General features: G+C 41.4%; 1 protein-coding gene across 1 annotated transcript in view; it reads right to left on the reverse strand.

Moving 5' to 3' along the window:
* The window catches only part of gabbr1 (gamma-aminobutyric acid type B receptor subunit 1), a 317,954-nt gene that overhangs the window by 23,328 nt on the left and 275,822 nt on the right, over positions 1-18,804 (reverse strand). Inside the window, exons 10-14 of the mRNA XM_016991794.2 lie at positions 16,943-17,044; positions 6,192-6,257; positions 3,816-4,007; positions 1,938-2,180; positions 1,066-1,129 (exon numbers count right to left, since the gene is read on the reverse strand). Coding sequence (XP_016847283.1) covers positions 1,066-1,129; positions 1,938-2,180; positions 3,816-4,007; positions 6,192-6,257; positions 16,943-17,044 — 667 coding nt within the window. The remainder of the gene's footprint in view (positions 1-1,065; positions 1,130-1,937; positions 2,181-3,815; positions 4,008-6,191; positions 6,258-16,942; positions 17,045-18,804) is intronic.

An 18,804-nucleotide genomic window follows, 5' to 3' on the forward strand; every position in this document is an offset into this window, starting at 1 on the left:
GTTCTAGGCAAGATCTGTTCAAAGGAGGTTGGCCATTGCCACTCTATGAGGCTGAGAGACTGTGATTTGCCCAAGGCCCATTTATGACTGGATTCAAACTCCTGTCTCTAAAGTCAATGCTCCACACCATGTTGCCTTAGTTTACTCATTTTGACTTTAGTTCATTCTCTTGCATCCACTTATTTGTCTTTTGGGCAGTCTGTACTATCTGTAGAACTCTCCCATATTACCACATTTCAACTGAGCTGATCCACATTCCCTTTTGGTTTTCCTGTCAGCCTCCTTCACTTCCAGCTTTCAGAAACAATATGTAGAGAGCAGAAATGCGATGGAATGGATGAGACTTACTTTGCTATTCAGTTATATTCCTACTGTACTAAAGGACCAATCTTTCAAGCTATTAAGCTCAATAGCAAAGGTAAAGGTTTTCCACTGACATTAAGTCTAGTTGTGTCCAACTCTGGGGGTTGGTGCTCATCTCCATTTCTAAGCCCAAGAGCTGGCGTTGTCCATAGACACCTCCAAGGTCATGTGGCCGGCACCGGGGGGCTCAATAACCTTGTACTATTGATAATGTAGAGCAGGGAGGAATAACTATATATCAGGGCACATGTTGGTAATTCTGGAGGGCACAGGTAAAAAAAAAGTTCCATTGTGGCAACACCATCAGCTCCTACCGACACCAAAGAATCTGCTTATCTTTCTCTCATCCCATCTAAATAAGGCATATCTGAGCTGTTCCAAAACACAGGTTCCCATGTTCTGACCCACCCAAACCCTTTTTAAGGTTTTCAAACACTCTGAGGACTGCAAAAAAGGAAAAGAAACACATGAACACATGTGTTCTGCCTCATATAACATGTTATTCATGGTACAGTATGGTTAGTTTGGGCCAGAAACTTCAAGCATAAAGCAGCATCTATCAAATCAGAGCCCTACAGAAGACATCACACACACAAACCACCAGGTATTAGAATGAATAGCTGCCTAGAAAAATGGGACCAGAAGAGAATAACTTCAAACAAATTGAGCTAGGACATCTACACAATACTGACGTTTGCTCACCCTGTAGTTGCTCAATGAGGGTCCAGGCCATACGAGAGCCACTGGCATCAAAAACTACATGACCCTGCAGAGAAAAGGGAAAGTGTATGAATATGAAGACAACAAAATGTGTTTGTACTGATGAGCAATGTGACTTGGATCCTCCACCATCCCCTTTTGGTTATAGCTTGTAAAGGACTGGCCTTTTCGACGATGTCAGCACAAAAATGGAAAGGTATAATTGAAAGGCATGTGTAAGATCAGAAGTGAAAAAGCCATGGCCAGCTTAACCTCTGCAATTCTATTTAATATTTCTGACTCTCTCTTGTGGGGCAGACATGTGAGAGGATCATGAACATCTTAGCTTTCATAAAAAAAACAAATAGTCAAAAACAAAAGCCAGTAGTTCAAGATCTAGCCATTAGTTTTATGGTGACAGGTCTGAAAATATTCGAGCACTGTCAGCCAAAAACCTCTCGAGTACCATCTATCCGTCATCCATCACTTGATTTATATCCTATGGGACTCAATGCATTTTAGTCACAGACTTGGGAAGCTGGGGTTTTGTACTCTACCATTGATCTATCGTCTCTCATTGTTTGTTGTTTCCCATATATTCTGTGCTGGCATATGTCTTCTGTTTTTTTGTTTTTGTTTCCTGCTACTGCAGTGCTCCTTGAAAGCCTATTTGAAATTAAAACAGTAGGCTTGGAATGGGAATGTAAATTCACCCACTTTAAGGAGCAAAAATAGGCCTATTTTGCATCCTTATAATGCTACTTTGCAGATTGAGGCTCTTGAGCTCAGAATATAAACAGACTTGCCTGTAGGGAGACCGTATCTCAAACATTCAATGCCTGCACTCTGGAAATCAGATGCAGAGAGCCACTTACGGAGACACCTTCAAAGGCTGAAGAGTTGAGTGCCCTGTAGATCTCATCTGTAATAGTCCTGTTGTTGTAATTGAAGTCTTCAAGGCGCAGCCCCTTCTTCACCAACTCAGCCGAAGTCTTGTTAAGGGCAAGAGCCAATGCCCAGATGGCATCGTAAGCCAGCGGGGCCTCCTGAAAGCCGCCGGTTTCTTCTGGAGATTTTTCTACCCGCTTCGTCAGCTTATCAATGAACTCTTGTGATGTCTGAAGGAAGTAGTGCGAGAGAGATAAAATTACCCTCACAATACATAAATTATTGGTGCGGGTGGAAAATTCATCGCACTTTTTCAATGTTTAGAATTCTATTTTATTTCATTTGCCAGAGTCAAGACAACATTCCTATGAGAAAAACAAAAGGACACGAAAACCTTACAATACAATTCAGAGTATAAGGCTGCCTTTGAGAGTCATTGTATTTTGTTATATAATAGAATGCAAAAGCAACCAATGTTCAAATTTTTAAAATGGGAGAGAGAGAGAGAGAGAGAGAGAGAGAGAGAGAGAGAGAGAGAGAGAGAGAGAGAGAGAGAGGGCAGCAATATAAAATTCCTTCAGAAGTACAGCCTTTGTTGTTTACAAAGCATGTGGGGGTGTCTCTATTTTCACTTAGCCTGAATATTTTACGTGTTATTAATTAAAATATTTATATACCAAAATGTTCAAAGCCTGACAGAAAAGGTGTCTCTTTTCCACCTTTCTCAAAACAGGTTTTATTGTGCTTTTCACTGTTCTAAATGAATGTTTTTAAAGTGAGAGGTGTTTTAATGCTTTTTAAAATGTTTGCATTTCAGGCTGTTTTAGCTACATTAATGTATGGTGTAAGCAGCTTAAGATCCCAGGTGAGAATAAAGTGCGACATAACTGATAAATTAACACCATTAGAAAGTCAGCTTTTCTCAGCTCCTCTTGGAAGTGGGTTCCTGAGATTCAATTACACTGTTTAACACACATTTTGGTGCCTCAAATGTTAGACCTGTTTTTGGGTATATTTGTCCTGATGATTCCAAAAATGGCACCAAATTTCCCCTATCAGCTCTAGTTTTTTAGATACAAAACATATGCCATACACCAGTCACCATATGCTCATCCATAGAAAACCACGATATCTAAGCAACTAGAGCTGATGCAGTCTATCCAATGCAGTTTTCTGAATCAGTGCCCCAAATAAACCCAGGAACAGATCTAAAAACCAGACACCAATACATTTTTTGTTGGACTGTGTTATTGTATAAAGCAAAAAAGGGGATAATTATTGTTCAATTCCTGGGTTTCACATTTGGAACTATGGTACAGACAAGACATCCTGGTGACAAGTGAGTGCCTGTACTAATTTTTATTGCAGATTTTTAAGCTGTAGTATTAGTTCTAGTTCATTGTATTTTTGTCATTTCCCCCATATGATATGCAAAGGTAAAAGTAAAGGTTTTCCCCTTACATTAAGTCCAGTCGTGTCCGACTCTGGGGATTGGTGCTCATCTTCATTTCTAAGCCAAAGAGCTGGCGTTGTCCATAGACGCCTCCAAGGTCATGACTGCATGGAGCGCCGTTACCTTCCCGCCAGAGCGGTACCTATTGATCTACTCATATTTGCATGTTTTTGAACTGCTGGGTTGGCAGAAGCTGGGGCTAACAGCAAGAGCTCACCCCACTTACTGGTTTTGAACTACAGACCTTTCGGTCAGCATGTTCAGCACCTCAGTGGTTTAACCCTCCCATATGATACTCTACCTTATATAAAAGATTGTTGTTTAATAAGATTTTTTTTTTAAAAAGAAAAGCACTTATTTTGGAAATTACCCAGAGTTACAATGTCTATTGACCCTTTAAACTCTGCCTTACCATATTGGAAATGCTGCGGGTGTTCTCTGGGTTCAGCATGACGATCTCAGTGGTAAAATGCCCCTCCACTGCCTCCCGCATCTCCTCCTCCGTGCAGTTAATATTTGCATCCTTGATTCGGAACCAATTGTCAGCATACCAGCCAATCAGGAACCAGACGTACTTCTTCCCAAACAAGCGCTCTTTGTAGACCTGTCCCCAGAGCCACAAAACAGGAAAGGAGGCTTAATAATACATAGAGAAAGTCCATCACAGCAATGCACACAGCTTGCATATCCAGCCATAGATCCTTAGACAGGTGCTGTATTCAGCAACTAATACTTCTACTCAGGATGCCTATACACAAGTAGAATTAATACAATATGACAAGCTCACTACCATGGCTTAAATATATTAAATCCTGGGAGTAGTTTCATTAGGCACAAGCCCTTTGGCAGAGAAAGCTCAAGGCTTTGTAAATCTACAACTCCCACAATTTCATGGTCTTGAGATATGGCAGTGGTGTCAAACTGCATTATTTCTATGATGTAGATCAGGCCTGGGCAAACTTTGGCCACCCAGATGTTTTGGACATCAACTCTCAGAAATCCCAGTCAGCTTACCAGCTGTTAGGAACTGTGGGAGTTGAAGTCCAGAACATCTGGAAGGCTAAGGTTTTCCCATGCCTGGTGTAGATGAACCCTCAGTTATAATAATAATAATAATTATTATTATTATTATTATTATTATTATTATTATTATTATTTTATTTTTGTATGCCGCCTCCATCTCCCCAATGGGGTCTCGGAGCAGCTCACATGGGGGCAAGCACAATACAATCATATAATATCATAAAATCAACAGTTGAGACATCAAAGAATGCATTTAAAAACAAATTAAACAAGTCATGATTTAATATAGACAAAATTAAAACATTAAACCATCATCCAAGGTGTTAAAAGGTCCAATATAGGACAACAATCTGGGCGACAGTCAAAACTGATGAAGGGAGTGTCTATTACAGAATACAACATACATCAAATAGAGACAAGCAGGGAAGATAAATCTAAACGGAAATCAAACTATAAAGTGACAGGGCAATTTTCAATGTGGATATGGGCCAGGTTATAACGGACTTATTGAGCTTCTCATCTTAACTGTACCTACTCCCCCCATGATCTTGGAAGTACACTCTTGGCCATCCCTTCAGTCTCCTTAGTACTTTTTACTCAGTTGCATTGCTCAAATGCATGTCTTCCAGCTATTCAGTACAGTAAATTTCAATTCACTTTAGCTGTGTTTTCGGAGTAACAATTCCACTGATCAAGATGTGTGGTGGAGGCTCCTTCTTTGGAGACTTGTAAGCAGAGGCTGGATGGCCACCTGTCTGGGGGTGCTTTGAATGTCATCTTCCTGCTTCTTGGCAGGGGGTTAGACTGGATGGCCATGAGGTCTCTTCCAGCTCTATGATTCTATGAGTCTAAGATGTCATGCAATATGAACAAATGTTTGGTCATTAGATTATTTCTCCCAGTGGTGCTTCTTATTTGGAACAAAAGTGGAGGGATTTTTTGTCCACAAAGCCTCAAAGAAGAATGTAGGACAGTGGTTCTCAACCTGTGGGTCCCCAGATGCTTTGGCCTTTAACTCCCAGAAATCCTAACAGCTGCTAAACGGACTGGGATTTCTGGGAGCTGTAGCCCAACACCTGGAGATCCACAGGTTGAGAACCACTGATGTAGACAGTGTGGTGCAGTGGCTTGAGTGTTGGACTAGGAGCCTTGGAGACATCAAGGTTTGAATCCCACTCAACCATGGAAACCCACTGGGTGACATTAGATATGTCACACACTCTCAACATAATTAATGTAGATTGACACCAGTTTAACTGCCATCGCTCAATGCTATGGAACCCTGGGAGTTGTTGTTTAAAGCAATGTCAAGCTGTATTATTCCAACAGTCTAGATGCCTCCTCAGTCTCCAAGGCAACATCCCTCTGAAAAAAACCTTACCAAGAAAACTCTGTGAGTGCCATAAGAGGAAATGGCTTGAACGCACACAACAACAGCAGCAATGAAGGTGCCCATGACGGAAGCCAAATCTTTATTTTGTATTCATATTTCTATCACTCTTTTTCAGTGAATTAAAAGCAGAGTACATGGCTCTGGGGCTTCTCTTTACACTTGCAACAATCTAGTAAAGGAGGTCAGGTGCAAAATGACTAACTACAATCACTTTGTTTTAATTGGTAGAGATTAAAACATGGATTTCCCCGGTCTCAATTCAATATTCTCAGTATTATGCCACAGTGGTGACGTCTTATAAATAAGGACCTCTGAATATAAGGAATTAAGGAGGCATCGTAGGAGTACCTGGTACCCCAAAGGAGTACTCACTTCACAGAAGACTTTTCGTGCCTCTGTTTCGTAAAACAGCCCAACAATGATTCGAGCATCTTGGCGCTGTAAAAGAAAAAAAATGAAATCAGTTGACCTGAAGCCATTCCTTCAGAGACAAGCATCATCAAATTTTACACATGGATGCAAAAGCAGTTTATTCCACACTCACAGACACATTTCTATGAACTGTATATACGCCTGTATTAGTGCTTGGGAAAGGTTTTCAAAAACAGAAAACATAGCATTGGAAGAGACTCCATGGGCTATCCCGCCAACCCGATTCTGTCATGCAGGACTACACAACCAAAGCATTGTCAACAGATTGCCATGCAGCCTATAGTTAAAAACCTTCAAACAATTTGAATTTTTATATCCCAACTTCCAGAATTCATTGACCACCATGGCCAGCAATCATCTTGCCTTGGGGATTCTGGCAGTTGTGGTCCAAAAAAAGGAAACTTTCATAAGCTCTGAAGGTCCTGTACCCAAATTGATACACATTCCTATTGCTATTCAAAAGAATTATCGGCAAAGCATGTTCATAATATTCTGCTTAATCAGGGGTTGGCATCTGCACTTCATACAATACACATAACAAATTCTTTCCCTTCCTAGCCCCAGGAAAAGTAATGGAGAGCAATCTCTTTCCGCTCCCACACATTCTCAAATGTATACATCTGTAGGCTTAAACCGTGCAGCACCACCCACAAATCCAAATTCACAATTTAAACAGCCGCCTATCAGTCCCAAAACATGGGTATATTTCTTTGGAAAGAATCTTAGCCTTGGCAGAGTTCCCTCTGCAGAGGCATCAGGCTTGACAGAAGGCCAACAGTGTCGCAGACCTTTGGGTACAGGGTTTCCAGTTGGCTAACCATGGAATAAATCTAATTCTGGTGACACTTGGCAGCACATGTCAAGCCTCCTTTAACCTGCTGACTTCCCAACGTCTTGGATTACACCTCCCATCATTCTCAGTCAGTGTAGTTGCTCTAAAAACACATGTGTCAAACATCTAATCACCATGTCATTTCATATGGCCCTTCAGATGCTGGAGAACAACTCCTGTAGTTGTCATCATTAGATATTATGACTAGAGTTGATGGGAGTTGTGATACAGTAACAACTGGAAGGCTGCAGTTTGTTGTTTAGTCAAGAGAGTGGGGTTTAAATTTAGATACAACAACAATAATAATAATAATAATAATAATAATAATAATAATAATAACTGGTGGGATCACAAGCCGGAAAAAGTTACAGAGAATGAACATGTCAAGCTACTCTGGGACTTCTGAATTCAGACAGACAGCACATTACTCCTGACCTCACGATTGTGTTAAAAAACAAAGTATGGATTGTCGATGTTGCAATCCCAGGGGACAGCAGGATTGAAGAAAAACAATGGGAAAAGCTGACACGATATGAGGATTTAAAGATTGAATTGCAAAGACTCTGGCACAAGCCAGTCAAGGTGGTCCCAGTGGTGATCGGCACACTGGGTGCAGTGCCTAAAGACCTTGGCCTGCACTTAAACACAATTGGTGCTGACAAAATTATCACCTGCCAGCTGCAGAAGGCCACCTTACTGGGATCTGCACGCATTATTCACCGATACATCACACAGTCCTAGACACTTGGGAAGTGTCCGACGTGTGATCCACTACAACAGCCAGCAGAGTGTCTGCTGTGGACTCATCTTGTTGTGTTTCAAATAATAATAATAATAATAACAACTTTATTTTTATATCCCGCCTCCATCTCCCCGAAGGGACTCGGAGCGGCTTACATGAGGCCAAGCCTGGGTAATTACAATCATCAATCATCAACATTAAAATACATTGCGTAAAAACACATCACATCACAGTTACAAGGCTTGTGGATACGATGTCTGACTTTAAAATGTCCCTTAACCCTTTTCTCAATCTCAGCGCCACAATTCCTATTATCCCCAGACTGCACGGCAGATAATAAAAAGTGATAGGAGTTTTAATTCAATAACATCTGGGGACCCAAACTGGGTAAAAACTAAAGCTCACCAACTACTATATCTATCTATCTATCTATCTATCTATCTATCTATCTATCTATCTATCTAGCTATCTATCTATCTATACACACATACATACATACATACACACACACAGTATATCCCTCTGTATCTATAGATTCTCTATATTGATGTATTCAGTGGCCCATTGAAGGCAAACATAAAGCAGATGTAGCCCTCAATGAATATGTGTTTGACACCCTGGCCTAAAGGAATAACATTTTGTGCAAAACTGTACTTTATTTTGTTTGTTTTTAACGTTTTGCTAATGAGACTAGTATATAGCAGAGTCAGAAGAAACCTAGCTGCAAACCCTGCACGTTTGACGAAGGCAGACACAGTGACATAAGCAGAGAGGGGGTTTTGCTGTGCTTTTTCTTGCAGAGCTAGTGCTGATGATGAATCCCTAATGTTGTTTCATTAATGATTAATAGAATATACTGTGCCTGGTTATTTGATGTTGAGACTATTAACAGGCAAGATGTCCTTCTCTGCTTCTCTTCTCCCTAGGGGCAAGGACTACAATGCTGTGCGCCCTGGTCCCATGGGGTCTGGATAAAAGGGGTGAAATGCTTGGAAAGAGAGGCAAGCCTGTGCTCTACCAGGAATGGAATTCCCCACCACAAAGCTCTCATTTTTCTCCCCCAGGAAGAAAGGAAGGAAGTCACTTGGAGATGAAAAAGGAATGCTGACGGACACTTATTGCAACCCTGGCCCACTTTTTTTTCAAAAAGGAAAGAGGCTAAGTGCTTGCTGTTGCTTCTAATGCTGGAAGCAGCATTTGGCTCCTTCATTCTGATGGCGTCAGCTCTCCCCAGAACAGAAGCTGTGGAGAGGATGGGGGTCTCGGCCCATCTGTCAGTTCGGGGAAGAGCAGCTGACACCAGAACAAGCCAGGCCCTGCATTTCAGTGGCTGCTGCTTTCTTCTCAACAGACGGTTTGGCTTGCAGCAGGTGTGTGGTGGTGGCTCCTGCAGATTTTTTTTCTGGCTGGAAAGTCCAGTCAAGGTAGACCAGGTCAGGGATAGAAGGGATGCCAATGAGAATCTAGGCTGCATCAATAGGAGTATAGTGTCAAGATTGATGGAAGTCATAATCTCATTCTATTTTGCTTTGGTTATGCTTCATCTAGAATACTGAGTCCAGATCTGGGCACAAATCAAGAAGGATATTGACCAGCTGGAAGGTGTCTAGTGGAGGGTGACCAAAGGGATCAAAACTTTGGAAGCCAAGCCCTATGAGGAGCAACAGAATGAACTGGGTATATTTAGCTTGGAGAAAAGAAAGATGCAAGGGGATATGCTAGCCATGTTTACATTTTTGAAAGAATGTCAAATTGAGGAGGGGGCAAGCTTGTTTTCTTCTGTACTGGAGATCAGGACACAGAGCAATGGATTCAACATGCCAGAAGAGAGATTCCATCTAAACATTAGGAAGAACTTTCTGACAGCAAAAACTGCAGTGGAATATGTTAACTCAGATTGTGGTGAGGTCCCCTTCTCTGGAGGCTTTTAAGCAGAGGCTGGATGGCCATCTGTCAGGAGTGCTCAGATTGTGTTTTCTTGTGTGGCAGAATGGGTTTGGATTAGATGGCTCTCGGTGTTCCTTCCAACACGATCATTCCTAAGGTTCTATGAAAGTTGACTCATCATCCAGTACTGTTTGTTGTCTGGCTTCATATGGAAGACAGAAGCTTCACTCCTTTTGCTGAAGAGTTCTGGTGTGGCATGTCCAAAGTGATGCAATGTCATTTTTGTATCATTATTGTGTTAAATTTTCAGGTAATTTCTTAGATTTGTGGGAGTTGAGGACCTTGGGGAGTATGGAGAAGAAAATCACTGAGGTTTGGGCAGTTCTTAGGTACCACAGAAACCATAATTTATGCACTTCTGTTCCAGCAGAGATTGGCAGTAACAGAAAAAATGGATGATTCCACATTAAAATGCAATCCTAGAAATTCTTAATGGTAAATGCCATCCATTATTATATATCCTTTCATTTTTATAGGACACCTTTGCAGGCAAACCTCTCTGAAGACAGTAGGCAACAGTATTACACAAAAATTACAATAAGATGACATTATATTTAACCTTTAGAATCCACTCACTGCAAAGACAAACACATTAAAATATGGCTCAAGCAGAAGAAAACAACTTTCATTACCCACAGGAAATAAATCAGCACTGTGTTCAGTAAAATCAAATAAATCAATTGGAACGGATAGGTCTTCAAAGTCTTTTTGAATGCAAGGGGTGCTTCCAGGCAAGGCATTTACTATGCAATCTGTCAGCCTCATTCACAGAACTTTACAGGAAATCCATAGGATGGAGATTTCAATTTGAAGTCCCTCCTATGTTTTGCTAGGTAAAGGTTTTCCCTGACCTTATGTCTAGTCGTGTCCAACTCTGGGGGTTGGTGCTCATCTCCATTTCTAAGCCAAAGAGCGGGTGTTGTCTGTGGACACCTCCAGGGCCATGTGGCTGGCATGACTGCAGGGAGTGCTGTTATCTTTCCGCTGGAGTGGTACCTACTGACCTACTCACATTTGTATGTTTTCGAACTGCTAAGTTGGCAGAAGCTGAGGCTAACAGCAGGAGCTCACTCCACTCCCTGGATTCGAACTGCCAACCTTTCGGTCAGCAAGTTCAGCAGCTCAGAGGTTTAATCTGCTGTGCCACCAGTGGCTCCTTCTTTGGAGGCTTTTAAGCGGAGACTGGATGGCCATCTGTCGGGGGTCTTTGAATGCAATTTCCTGCTTCTTTGCAGGGGGTTGGACTGGATGGCCCATGAGGTCTCTTCCAACTCTACTATTCTATGATTCTATGATTCTATGATCCAGTTTTGCTACCACCTTTTTATAATAAAAGAACAAAAAATAAAAAATACAAAAGAGAGCAGAGTACAGCGTCTTTGAATGTCAGTGGTACATGAGCCTTCCATCTGGAAACACCCAAATGATGATGGACCAAGCTCTGCATCCCACAGAAAAGAGTTGTTCCGATTAGGGATCACAACTGGGAAGGTCTTGTGAGAAGTCCCTAATAACCAACTGACATTTAAGACAAACCAGCTAGAAGGGGCTCTGATGCGAATCTCAAGACATGAGAAGAACCAATGTCAGTTTGAACCTTCTCAAGACTTATGCATAGAATTCCACACATCCTGGATACAAGGAGGCTTGTATACATTGCCATCCCTACGCACACATACATGTTTAATGGCAGGTCGAAAGAATCGCGTGATGGCAGTTTGTGGTGCATTTTATTGTACTGATTTCTGTTTGGATAGTTTACTTTGCAATTGTATTGTAGTAATTCTGTATTTGTATTGTTCCTCCCTTTCTGTATGTGTATGAGTGCATATATATTTTGATTGCACAACATTGGCACACCTGGCTGTTTTTTGTTAATTCACTTGTGAAAAAATGTGCACATTGATGCTAAATAAATATATGATGATGATGATAGAACAGCATGAGTGTGCAGCCCTGTTGCTCCTCCTTTGAATTATGTGCTTTTCATATAAATAATTCATTAAAAGTCTATATTTTTGTACATATGCAGAAAGGTGCACTGCATTGACATAGGCCCCTACATTGACATTTGTTGTTGTTGATTCAACCTGTGGCATCCCTATGATCAGACATCTTCAAGTCCTTCGTCAACAGCACTATTCAAGTCTTGCCAACTCAAGACTGTGGCTTCCTTGAGTCCAGCCACATATAATGTGGCCTTCCTCTTTTCTGACTGCCTTTTACCTTACCAAACAATAATACATAGGACACTATATAGACACAGGCATTTTACTTTGCATCAAAGTCTTGGAGCAACACGCCACTCAACACTTTGCTGAAATATCCCCAGCCTTGAATTACTGGGTTTTAAACTCCAAAATCAGCTGTCCACAACTGTTAAGTTATGGGAATTAACTGTAAGTCTCTACATGTTTCTAATATTAGGTTGGGGCAATGTATGGCCTTTCGGTTGTAATACAGCACCAATCAGCCTGGTCCAAAGTGAAGGGCGATGGGAACTGCAACCAAACAACACGGGGTGGGGGAACAATTTCCCTATCCCTGCACTAATTTATTTCTCCATCTTACCCAGGTCCGAAGGCCCTCCCTCCATCCCTCATGCCATTGCTGACTGAAGAAGAAGTATTTGCTGGACTTAATCCTTTGTCAAGCATCCTTTTCCTTTTGTCTCATGTCTTAATTAAATCATAAGCCTGAGGGAAGGGAACTGTTTTGTTGATTTTTTACTTGTAAAGGACTATGTATGTTGATGAAACTATTTAAATTAAAGAGGAGCAAAAGACTGTATACATCTCTACTGATGTGAACCTGTTTGTGGCATTTTGCATATGCTGAGCTATCCATTTTTTGGCCCCAGAGATGAATCTATATAAATAAATTTTATTTCTACTCAGCCACCATCTCCCCGAAGGGGCTCAGGGCAACCAACAAAATACAGCAAAGTGCTGCATATAGATAATACATACATCTGAAACGATAAAAAACACAGAATTACGACCACACACATACATAATTACAATTTAAAACATAAAATTCATAAAATGCAGTCATAGCTGCGGATAAAAACAAGTTGTTTCAATTGACATAGCACAGTGCCGACGTGATACCCACAGTAAGTCTTCGGACTAATCCTTAAAAATCTATGTAATATCAAAGGCTTGCTTTAAAAGCCATGTATTGGCTATCTATTGGCTAGGACAAACTGAATTTCACCGTGCTGTACATCCTACACTAGAGAACTGTCTCATCCCTCACTTCCGCTACACTTTCTCCGCAAAGGAGGTATCTCCTCACATCAATTTCACAGCCAAGTTTTCTATGAAAATGTTTGCCAAATCTTTTCATAGGAGACTTCAGCCTGAAGTTAGCAAAAAATATGACCTCTGGATCCCATCCCTGCATTTTCTGCCATGAAGGCAAAGGAGACTATGCTGTCTACCCCCAAATCACTTCCATAGCCAAGAAGGCTTTAACCTATCTGCCTAGATTAGAATATTAGCTATGGCAGGGATGGGGACAGGAGAAAATGAACACATTTGAACTGCAATGCAGGAGGAGAATTCTACAGATACCATCAACTACTAAGAAGGAAAAGAAATGTGTTTGGGAGCAAATCAAACTTGGTATTCACTAGAGATTAAGATGACTAGTGAGACCACCATACTTTATAGCAGGGGTCCCCAAACTTTTAAAACAGGGGGCCAGTTCACGATACTTCAGACCATTGGAGGGCCGGACTATAGTTGGCCACCAAGCAATAATAATTAATAATAATTAATAAAATAATAATAATAATAATAATAACAACAATAATAATAAAAAAGAGGGTTGGAAGAGACCCCTTGGGCCATTTAGTCCAACCCCTTCTTCCTCTGGGCACCAAATGCACAAGCAAAGTATCCCTGACAGATGGCCACCCAGCCTAAATGCTAATAATAATAATAATAATAATAATAATAATAATAATAAGAAGAAGAAGAAGAAGAAGAAGAAGAAGAAGAAGAAGGGTTGGAAGAGAAGAAGAGACCCCTTGGATCATTTAACCCAACCCGCTTCTGCCCTTGTGCCATGGGGGCCGGATAAATAACTTCGATGGGCCGCATCCGGCCCCCGGGCCTTAGTTTGGGGACCCCTGCTTTATAGACACTTCACAAAAAAGTAAAATGGAAGTCAGTGGGAAAAGAGGAATACCAATTAAAGATGGATTATTTCAATCAAGGATCCTGAGTTTGCTGTTGATGAACAGGACTTTGGAGGTCCTTTATTCATAGAATAAGAACAATGGCATGAAGAATTGTCTGGACTGTAATTTATTTATTTATTACAATTCCCATCTGTCCTAGCTTGCCTGGCCAACAACAACTTGGGGGCTGCACATTCATCATCCATGATCTACATCAAGTATATGATACTTAAAAAATATTTTATTCTTTGTATTTCATAGAATCATAGAGTTGGAAGAGACCTCATAGGACATCCAGTCCAACCCCCTGCCAAGAAGCAGGAAAATCACATTCAAAATACCCCGACAGATGGCCATCTAGCCTCTGCTTAAAAGCCTCCAAAGAAGGAGCCTCCACCACACTCTGGGGGAGAGAGTTCCAGTGCCGAACAGCTCTTACTGTTCAAGTGTAATCTCCTTTTCTGTAGTTTGAAGCTGTTGTTCCACGTCCTAGTCTCCAGGACAGCAGAAAACAAGCTTGCTCCCTCTTCCCTATTCCCCCCCCCCCCCATGTCAGGAGCGACTTGAAACTGCAAGTCGCTTCTGGTGTGAGAGAGTTGGCTGAATATAAGGACATTGTCCAGGAGAAGCCTTGATGTTTTTTGATGTTTTAACCATCCTTGTGGGAGGCTTCTCTCATATCTTTGCATGGAGCAGGAGGTGATAGAGGGAGCTCATCTGCGCTTTCCCCAACTTCCCCTCACATCTTTATTATACATGGCCATAATGTCTCCTCTCAGCCTTCTCTTCTGCAGGCTAAATATACCCAGCTCTTTAAGCTGTTCCTCATGGGGCTTGTTCTCCAGACGATTTAGTTGCCCTCCTCTGTTCACAGTCCAACTTGTCAACATCTCCCTTCAATTGCAGTGCCCAGAATTGGACACAGTATTCTAGGTGTGGTCTGACCAATACAGAATAGAAGGGTAGCATGACTTCCCTGGAGGCTAAAATCCCATTGGCTTTTTTAGCTGCCACATGACACTGTTGGCTCATGTTTAACTTGTCCGCGAGGACTCCAAGATCCTTTTCACATGTACTGCTTTCGAGCCAGGAGTCCCCCATTCTGTATTTTTGCATTTAATTTTTTTCTGCCTGAGTGGAAAATCTTGCATTTGTCCCTGTTGAACTTCATTTTGTTAGTTTTGGCCAATCATCTCTCTAATCGGTTGAGATCATTCTGAATTCTGCTTCTGTCTTCTGGAGTATTGGCTACCCCTCCCAATTTGGTGTCATCTGTAAAGTTGGATGATCATGCCTTCTAACACTTCATCTAAACCATGGAATTTCCTTCATTCAAATTCCATTCTAGATTAAGTAAACCCATGTGTCTTAATCTTGTGGGCAGGCATATGTGCATTGGGGAAAGGGATACTAACTAATCTTATCTCACTCTTTATCTTGCCCCAATCTTCCCAGCCAAATTGCTGAGGAACCATACCATAATCCTCTAGTAGTCTTGAGCTGTTTGAGATTAGAAGCTGGCAGAGATTTACTCAGTATCCCCCATTAGATCTCCTCCAATTGTAAGAGCCACCCCTGTGGCATCATATACAATCTGTTTCTGTTCCCAAGTAACCCCAAGAGGACCAGGCAAAGAGAGAGGTATGGGTTCTCTTTAACCTGGATTCTGAAACACAAAAAGACAGGGGCACATCATCCCAATGAGGTTGTTACTCAGGTGTAGAGTTGGAATGAGGCTGGTGGATGCTAGAGTGTGATGCTGTTTTGTAAATTTAATACAGGTGAGGAAGGATGGTGTGCATGCTCCACAAGCAGGAGAGAGTTGGTCCAATATTTTGTAGCCCAAGTAGTGGGCAAGACTTCTACCAGAGACTTGTAGACCAGTCAGAATATGAAACATATGTATCTTATTGTTCATTAAAATATTTATATGCTGCCTTATATAGTAAAATCCTATGGCTAAGTACATATAGAGTCAATTAAAAAGATTTCAAAATTCCAAGGGTGCATCTACAATGCAGAGTTAGTGCAGTTTAATACTATTTTAACTGTCACAACTCAATGTACAGAATCCCAGGAGTTGTAATTTACAAGGTATTTATTTTATTTTTATTTATTTACTGGATTTATATACCACTTTTGTCATCCTTGGGGGACTCAAAGCGGTTTACAACATATTAATGGCAAAATTCAATGCCAAACATACATGTGAAAACCAAATCATAATATCAAACAATAACATTTAACTATAAGTTAACATATAACTATTTAGGCTTCTCTATTAAAGAATGCTGGTGCCTCACCAAATCACAAATACCAGGATTCTATAGCATTGAGCAATGACAGTTAAAGTGGTGTTAAAACTGTATTCATTCTACAGTGTAGAGGTAGCCATAGAAATAATTTAACAGCCTAAAAAAAGATTAATAACAGTTTAAACCAAGTAATAAACATACTGGATGGACTAATAACCCCTATTCATACATTAACAAGAAAGGTGAAAACCAAAATATAAAGGGGGAACTGTCTTAGTTCACCAAATCCTATTTATACCGTCTTCTTGCAAAGAGTGTTTGTCTCAAGAGAAGAGCCTTTATTATATGTGCAGACTCTCCAGCCAACTGTGAACACTAGAAAATTACAATTCCAGTGGAGCTTCTCTGCACTCTTAAACATTTTCTTCTACTATGGGGCAGGAGATGGAACAGGGCTAAAAACAGTCTGCTTTTTTGTGTTTTGATTTTAGCCCTTTTATGAATGCTTGAAACAGGCTGTTGTCTAATATGGTATCAGATGGTTTTTACATAATGGAGAGAGTGGGAGGCACAAGAGAAGTCTTTTCTGTGCCTTTGCAAAGGGGCCCTTTCTGGCTTTTGGCGATCAGGATGGGTCAGAATTGGAGAAGAGCAACTCAACGGTGGGATGGACTTAAAAACCTCCCAGGCAAACCCCTCAACCGTTCACACCCCAGACTCTTTGGTCACCTTGAGATTCTTGACAGGCACCGCAGGGTCGGAGAAGAAGCTTTGGCGGAAAGTGATCTCAATGTCTGCCTCTTTGACACGCTCCTCCAAGTCATCCAAAGTCTGTGGAGATACAAAAAGAGACAGCATGACAACAAAGGAGCAGGAATAGTGTTTCAGTCAATGGCCAACACTAAAGTAGGGGAACTCACAGTTAGGGGTTAAGGTTTTAACAACAACAGCAGCCCAGCTAAGTGAGTATGCTACAGTATTGAGGCCGGGGTGCTGTGAGTTTTCCGGGCTGTATGGCCATGTTCCAGAAGCATTTTCTCCTAACGTATCACCTACATCTATGGTAGGCATCCCGAGAGGTTGTGAGGTCTGTTGGAAACTAGGCAAGTGGGGTTTATATTATCTGTGGAATGTCCATGGGGGGAGAAGGAACTCTTGTCTGTTGGAGGAAAGTCTATGGCAGACATCCTCAGAGGTTGTGAGGTCTATAAGGCTACTCTTGAGCAAGAGAGGGCAACCATGGGCAGATGCAATGGCAGAAGAAAGGAGAGTCCAAAAAGGAATAGATTTGGTGATGATCTTTGGTCAATCACTCAAAGAAACACAAGAATCAATGGAAGAAACGTTGGGCTTGAAAAGTCCATATTTCCTGGTTGAGGCTTAACCTGTGGCTTGTCTATCCTGTCCTCCTCACATTGTATAACAATGCAACACAAACTAAAATAACTTAACCCAATTCCAGAAAATGAGCACAATGGGTTGTGTGACTGGGTTGCTGTGAGTTTTCCAGACTGTATGGCCATGTTCCAGAAGCCTTCTCTCCTGATGTTTCGTCCACATCTATGGCAGGCATCCTCAGGGGTAGAATCATAGAATCATAGAATAGTAGAGTTGGAAGAGACCTCATGGGCCATTTAGTCCAACCCCCTGCCAAGAAGCAGGTAGGAGAAAATGTTTCTGGAACATGGCCATACAGTTTGGAAAGCTCACAGCAACCCAGTGATTCTGGCTATGAAAGCCTTCGACAACATAAAAAAATGCAATTTTAAATATATATTTTTAAGCTAAAGTGCAAAATATGTAGCAGGTAGTTTGGCCTTAAGGTAAAGGTAAAGGCTTCCCCTGATGTTAGGTCCAATCATGTCTGACTCTGGGGGTTGGTGCTCATCTCCATTTCTAAGCTGAAGAGCCGACGTTGTCCAAAGACACCTCCAAAGTCATGTGGTCGGCATGACTGTACGGAGTGCCGTTACCTTCACGCCAGAGCAGTACCTATTGATTTATTCACATTTGCATGTTTTCGAACAGCTAGGTTGGCAGAAGCTGGGGCTAACAGCGGGAGCTCACTCTGCTCCCTGGATTCGAACCGCTAACCTTTTGGTCAGCAAGTTAAAGAGCTCAATGGTTTAATCCACTGAGTCACTGGGGGCTCCCTTAGTTTGGCCTTAAAGATGCAGAATTCCAGCTTGGAAGTGTTTTGATATTAATGACAGATTCCCAAGATTTTGTAGGAACTATGAACCATTCCCATTACCAACCGCACTTCACATTTATTGGCACAACTGTGCTCTCGCAATTTTTCTAAATGGCTCTGGATGAAGACAAAGGGCTAAGAACAGATCTCATCTGAAGAAGAATTGCTCAACCCGGAGGGAGCTAGTGGAAATGTACCACAATGAGACACTGAGGGCTTCAGCCATTTGCCTATTACAGTTTTGCACAAAAATAGCTTCATTTGCTTAACATTAGCATAAATGTGATGGACATTGGAACACAGCTGGTAGAAATGCTCCACTTCTTTCATAGTGCCTTTGTGTGATTTTCTTCATCTGAAACTAGCAGTGGTAGTTCTTCTTAGGACGTCTTGGTGA

Source organism: Anolis carolinensis, chromosome 2 (assembly GCF_035594765.1).
Source record: "Anolis carolinensis isolate JA03-04 chromosome 2, rAnoCar3.1.pri, whole genome shotgun sequence".
Taxonomy (NCBI): domain Eukaryota; kingdom Metazoa; phylum Chordata; class Lepidosauria; order Squamata; family Dactyloidae; genus Anolis; species Anolis carolinensis.